Source organism: Eurosta solidaginis, chromosome 1 (genome assembly GCF_040869045.1).
Source record: "Eurosta solidaginis isolate ZX-2024a chromosome 1, ASM4086904v1, whole genome shotgun sequence".
Lineage (NCBI taxonomy): Eukaryota > Metazoa > Arthropoda > Insecta > Diptera > Tephritidae > Eurosta > Eurosta solidaginis.
In genome coordinates, this window is record NC_090319.1 from 154,502,658 (window position 1) to 154,509,616 (window position 6,959).

The 6,959-nt window shown below is 42.9% G+C and overlaps 1 protein-coding gene across 1 annotated transcript; it reads left to right on the forward strand.

Moving 5' to 3' along the window:
* Positions 1-3,945: 3,945 nt before the first annotated feature.
* LOC137239181 (adenosylhomocysteinase-like) lies at positions 3,946-5,793 on the forward strand. Its single transcript, XM_067764194.1, has 3 exons — positions 3,946-3,967; positions 4,040-4,090; positions 4,251-5,793. Exon 3 carries the CDS (start codon positions 4,346-4,348, stop codon positions 4,904-4,906), a length of 561 nt encoding a protein of 186 aa, XP_067620295.1. The 5' UTR covers positions 3,946-3,967; positions 4,040-4,090; positions 4,251-4,345; the 3' UTR covers positions 4,907-5,793.
* The last annotated feature ends 1,166 nt before the right edge of the window (positions 5,794-6,959 follow it).

Consider the following 6,959-nt stretch of genomic DNA (forward strand, 5'->3'; position numbering starts at 1 on the left):
GAATTTGTTGGAACCTAAAAGAAATAATAAAATAAAGTTTATCCACGAGCAGTTAAAAAAAATCACGCGCGGCACGATTACGCTGAACTTCTAGAGCTGTCACTGTTGGTTATCGGAAAACCGGTAGATTTAAAAATAACAATTAGAGCTCCTGGAGCAGTGCACCGTGCCCGATGGATGGCAAAATTAATATACTGTTTGAAGATCTACCTTTTCCGGGATTACTTTCTCTTAATGGAGAACGAGTTGTTTGCTTTGCAAAATTTCCTTTTTTTCATTATTGACATGGAATTCTGGTTTACATGCGAACTACTACGCACGCTCCAGAAAACGACATCCGGCTCTTACAAGCGATTTACAATTATGGAGATAATGTGTGAACAATTGTGGTGTTTCGCAAACTCGGCAACGGAGTGGAGGCACCACAATTGCGTTTAGGTTAGATTTAAAGAAAGGCGAGAGATATTTCTCGTTATAATAATTTCTTTATTATAGTGAAAAATTAAATTTGAACAATAAATTACCTTTTTTATAATAAAATGTGGTGGGGCTCCTCGGACGGTGTTAGCTCTGGTTCGCACAACGATCGCTGAAAAAGTAGACGGTTGCCTTGTCGAGGACAACCGTTGAACCGCGGAAAAAGTCTCCGGTTTTAAGGGGAAGCTTCCCCACATAGTTGTACCGGCATGCATGTATATGTGTACGGACAACATAACCCTATCTATGTACACATATACATGCAGGTGGGCGAACTAGGGGTCGATAAAGTGGTGCTATTAGGGTGGCGCAAATTAAGAAGAATTTAGGCTTCGGGCCTAAACATGCCGGCCCCCCTTGCGGTACGCAACAGCCCAGATTCCGCCCGAGCGTCCCCGACCACGATTTGTCTTAAACCTAGATACTAAAATTAAACGATGCGCGCCGGATGGCGCGACGGCATCCTCCTTGCCTTCGCCGGTATCTGTAGCTAGGACGAGATAAAGGAATGGTAAAGTAAAAGAACACGCATCATATATTTCTTGCCAGTTACTACAGAAATCCATTTATTGTGTGAAAAGGAAAGATGTTATTCACATATATATATAAAGCTTAAAACTACGTAACGTAAAGACGTGTTAGATTGGGTGGGTCCCCGAGAGTACCCATCCAAAGATAGTGCTTTGGGCTAGGAGCGAGCCAAACGACGGCGGTAACGTGCCCGGTGTAATTATTTCCGCGTAAACGTCGCCGCCCAGAACGAGGCGGATTGGTGTTGACGCGTGGAATTGTGGATCTGCCAGACGAATGTGTTCGTAAGGAGCTGCGACGCTGGGGTCGACGCTATAAGTTGGGCTGACGCGCCTAAACTCATGGACGCAGACTGCGTGAGTCGTCACCGTCTTGCTCTGTCCATATTTGCCCCTAAATCTGATAAAACAGCCGGTTTCGCCGGCGGCGTTGGTCGTCGGCAGTGCTAACTCTCGCGCGAGCCTGCGGTCGATCGTTGTGCGGGGGGAACATGCATCAATGAGTGCCCGGATGAGATGTATACGCCCCCCGGCTTCCACCTTCACGACCGCAGTCGGTGCCAGAGTGGCCATTGGGCGAAGGATTGGGCCGGCTATAGTGCGGGCCGGCATGCCTCCGTTGTGTGGTAGCTGGCGCGGCCGAGTGGCCAGTCTACCGTCTCGGTTTTCTTCGTGGAGGTGTCGTACAGCGCGTAGCTGGCGCGGCCGAGGGGCCAGTCTACGTTCGCGCTTCTCTCGGTTTATTCGTGGGCGTCGTTTCGTGGGTGGGCGGAAAGGCCGTGATTCCGCTCCACTCCTTTCTCGTCGCTCGTGGGCTAGTAGCGGTCGGAACGGCCGTGGGTCCGATCCCCTACTGTTTGGTTGGGCTATATGGGTGCCTGCTCCACTCCCGGATGGTAACAGTTGCTCGTCGGTAAAGGCCGACTCGGACGCGTGGAGAGACAGCGCCTCATCCATCGTCCCGTCGTCCACCTCTTGCATAGTGGGCATCCGCTCATACCCTTCTTCCTCTTCTTCCATGACCAGCTGGTTCCAGCTCTTCGGCGGCTCTGGCTCGGACGACAAGTCCTCCATCGACAGGTGCAGCGTGGTATGATGGTTGCTACCACATCTTCGGCACCTGCCCTGACTCGAGCAGTCTCGTGCACGATGTACCATTGAAAGGCAATTTTGGCAGTACTTGGCCTTTATAATTTCGCGCAGTCGTTGCAGCGGGGACTTCGCGCGGTATATCGGGCATGACCTGATTGGGTGTTTCGCGTCGCATAAGTGGCACGGCTTTGGATAACGAGCGGCCTGGCGCTCGGTCCCCTTTCGTAGCGAAGCGTAACGAGTCATTCTATTTAGAGAAGATGGAATAAAAAAATAAAGGGAACTTGTTGATTTATTATGACTAGGTTACGCGTTCGGCGGCGAGTAAGCCCCAATTCTATTATCGGCGCATTTGAAATTTCGCGCGTGAGTAGGGTGAAAACATGTCTAGATGCCTACGAGAATATATTCATCTCGCGTACGTTATGTGCGTTGCTTCTTTCCCCGCACGTTATGTGCCTGGGTCATTAGTGCCTTATTCTGTTTAATTTTGTGTCATCCGGTAGCGCTTCAGCTAGTCAGGCATACTAGTGCTGCAGAAAAATGGACATTTAAGTTGCTTGGTACCCACATTTTGGTACCGAACCGGGTAGAGAGTGTTTAATGTGGGATCTTTCGAGTCGTTGTTATTTGTGTTGTTGGTGCTAAAAACCAACAACTTTCCTGCCCGCCACAAAAAAATGTTTGGGCAGTAAAATTTTATCTATATAAAGAAAAAATATAAAATCTTCGTTTTGGACGAGGCGAAAAATATGTCGAATGAACCATTCTTTTGTATTGTCCTTCGATTATTTGTTCAACTTTTCCCAATTACACTTGTAGTCCTGTGTTATTGATGGTCTTTACTAAAAGGCACGGTTCCAGAAGTGTAGTTGGCTCCGATACCGATTTGCCAGAAACGGGTTTTTGGGTACTCGTTTGCATCTTTTTATGCATCCCTAATACAATGTACATTTAAAAACCCGGCATATATATGTACATACGTTGGTACAAGTATATGGGCAGTCAGTGCACGGACTTTACTGCATTGGTAGATTGACCTACCTTTTTGATCCCTTTTCATTTTCTACTACTTTTACGACTTCTGCTACCAAAACTAATATTCTACCAATATTTCAGTATTTTCGCGCTGAAAACGTATACTGCATTACAGTATTGAATTGCCGAGCCCACCCAACTAATCTTAGGAGGGGATACTGATTAAATCAGTCAATTTTTGAAAAACTTTGTGAACAACTTTAAACAAGAAGTAAATTTTTGATGAGATAAATAGCCCTTTTTTTTTTGAATAATTTGAAGAAAAAAAGTTTGACGTAAACGGTAACATGCCGAAATCGGTTATTTTGTGGCAGTATTTTGGTACTTTGGAATATGGTTGTTGTGATTAGACGTTTTGGTACATTGTGTTAGTACTTCACACTCACAATACATGAAAAAAGTGAGTATCGTATAGTCATAAGCTATGTATAAACAAATGTATGTAGTTTTGTCTTGTTTACGTGTTTTAAAAGTGTCATTTCCTTGAAATGCGCGTTATTGGTTTTACAACAAATGATTAATTGTTTGGTACAAATATGAACCGTAGCGGTTGTTTTCTTGGTAAAAACTACCAACTACTACCATTTTGGTTTTTTTTTTTTTTTTTTTCCAACATTTTCCTCTTAAAAAGTCCGCGTACTGGTAGATATTTACCGGCAGCAAGACAAAAAAAATTGCGCACATTCATACACGCCCGTGTATAGAATGTAAATTCCTCAGAATTGAAACAAACGGGACTAATCGAAAGATTTTTTCCGTTGCTTCATTCTTTTTACTACGGCGCGTGGCCGTAGTACAACCGTTTGCGGATTTTTGTATGCAGAATAAGGGTAACTAAAATTTAACATTCAATTAAAAATATGGTTAAGAACTTATTGATAATTAAATTTTTATCTTTTCAGGTGATTCTGGTGGATGGTGATGGTCATCGGACAGGGCGCCAGTTTTTCTTGGTTTTTCACTGGTTTTTTTTTTTTTTTTTGGTTTTGCTTGTACCGGCATCACAAAAGGGGTGCTCCAACTGCGGCGTCGGCCGCGCCGTCAGTTGTCACCTTTTTTGCGCTGCCCATTTATGCATGTACTAATGGATTTTTTTCTCTTTTTTCGTTGCAGATTTTGTCATCATGCACTTGTAATTTCCACAATATCTAAAAAATGTTAAAGGTTTGAGTGAAGAAACCACAACCGGTGTACACAATTTGTATAAAATGATGAAGGATGGTCGCCTTGGTGTACCTGCCATTAATGTCAACGATTCTGTAACAAAGAGTAAATTTGATAATTTATATGGTTGCCGTGGATCGTTGATCGATGGTATTAAACGCGCTACAGATGTAATGATTGCTGGTAAAGTATGCTGTGTTGCCGGCTATGGTGATGTAGGCAAGGGTAGCGCACAGGCTTTACGTGGTTTTGGTGGTCGTGTTATTATCACCGAAATTGATCCAATTATTGCACTGCAAGCTGCTATGGAAGGCTATGAAGTTACAACTATGGAAGAAGCATGCAAAGAAGCAACTATTTTTGTTACCACCACCGGTTGCAAGGACATCATTACTGGCGCTCATTTTCAACATATGCCCGACGATGCAATTGTATGTAATATTGGTCATTTCGATTGTAAAATTGATGTAGCCTGGTTGAATGCCAATGCTAAAGATAATATTAATGTTAAACCTCAAGTTGATCGTTATACATTGGCAACGGTGAGCGTTTCATATATACACGAAATTTCAAGAGTCTTTTGCAATATATCCACCGACACTTGACGCACAGTGCCATTTGAATCAATACAACGTGGAACAATTTTACCTAACATTTGGTCAGTTTGATTGAATTTCGATGGTGCCTCACAACCGATTTTCATTGATTTAATATAAACGTCCAAGGCGTTATTGAAGACGTGTGAAGCGCAAACGCGTACTTCGGAATTCTTATCTCTTGTCCACGATTCCAATATTGATATTATTAAATCGAGTGTAGATGGTGATGGATCGGTTTCAATGATTGCCTTTGCGAGTGCATTCAACTCGGGCAATGATTCATTCAAATGTTTTGCCAAAAAACTATTACGTTCATCTTCTTCTGGAGAATCAAATTTAATTTTTAAATGCTGAGCGCACGTAAAGAAATTTTTGCAAGCAATCTCAAATATAACACTGCCATCAATGGAATCCGCGGTATCAACTCCACCAATTCGTATAAAATGAGTGCCCAATTTCACTAATTGGCAGCAAAGGCAAATCATTAAACGGTGCCTCCATTGGTATGCTGAAAACAGCCTCCATTATTTGCTTACGATATTTTAACGGCGCCGGTAATTGCTCTTGAGTAGCAATTATTTGATTACAAATACTCAACAGAGTCCTAAGAATAGCCGACATTATGGTTTGATCTTTCGTACCTGTCAGCTGTTGAATTAAAATAATTTTTTGTTGCCGCCGCAATATAAGCAACAAGATAAAGGTAGTAGTTCAATTGGTTATCTCTCTAGCGATGGTAATACAAGCGACTTCAGTTTTACCACGCATCTTTCTTGGGTATGGCAAATTGCATGTGAATATACTACATTCCGATTCATACATTTTAAATTCTGAGAATGTCCATAATCTCAATGATCAATTGAAGAATGGCTGCATTTTAATACAAGGCTATGGCATACGGTCACCTGATCGATTGTGTTATGAGGCATTCCCCTTCGATCGTGATGATCCATGTCAGCGGACATGGTCTAACCATAAAGCTGTACAACAGCTGGCTAATTATTTAGAGTTAGAACATAACTGTGGTTTTCTAACATTCCTAAATACCGGTGTACCCGATATTGGTTGCGAACTTTTTGAGCTGCAAGTACGTTTAAAATATCCCAAGAGTAAAACAAAATCAGCGGTCCCAACAACCGCGGGCGTTATAAGCAGCAAAACAAATGTGCCAAATTCAGCTGCGACAGCTACTGCAACAACAAGCACGGCATCAAAAACAGCACAAGAACCACAAGGGTTAAGTCTTGTTAGTCTTGTTCTAAGTTCGCGAAATGCCGCTGGTGTAGTTGGGCAATGTCTAGACCGGGAAGGTAGTCCGGTGTTTGGTGCATGGATCCAAAGGTTTAGATTCCGCACTGATTGTGACCTCCCTTGTACAAATTATTCTCAATCCTGACTGTCGCTCCGTGCGAGGATTACGAGCGCTGATTGAGCGCGAATGGATACAGGCAGGTCATCCATTTGCATCACGTCCTCGCTACGCATGCTATACGCCTGCACAGAGTCGTTCGAAAAATTCGGATTCAAGTATATACGCAATTCCCATGCAGTTTTGAATGTAGTTCACAATTGCTAATTTTATTGTATGAGCATAGTTACTTCTCGCAATTTGGAACATTTTTATGGGATTCCGAATGCGAACGCCACGAACTGAACGTACATACCCGCACGACTAGTCTATGGTCATATTTAAATCGGCCAGATATTTTGAAAAATATGCTAAATCCGTTATATGAACCCAATTCAAATGTTATTAGGCCTAGTGTTGCGCCAATCTCACTGGAGCTTTGGAGGAGCCTGTATCTGCGTTGGACAATTGAGCATACAGAGAACTTGAATGAAGACCTGACCGAGAGTATTCAGAAGTTCACAACCTACGTCTTTGAGATAATGTTAACTTTTTAATCGTATATAAATGCAAACAACTTGTGAAACTTATGCGTGTATACATGGAATCATACCTACGACACCGACGCGTAAGGCCCACGTGAATTTAAACTACTGGTACTCACCGAAATTGATGAGCTTGCGAAAGATGTTAAACCGACATTATGTCCTA

Bases quoted from the DNA above. Each gene is read 5' to 3' on its own strand.
- LOC137239181 (XM_067764194.1), top strand. From the start codon at position 4,346: ATGATGAAGGATGGTCGCCTTGGTGTACCTGCCATTAATGTCAACGAT.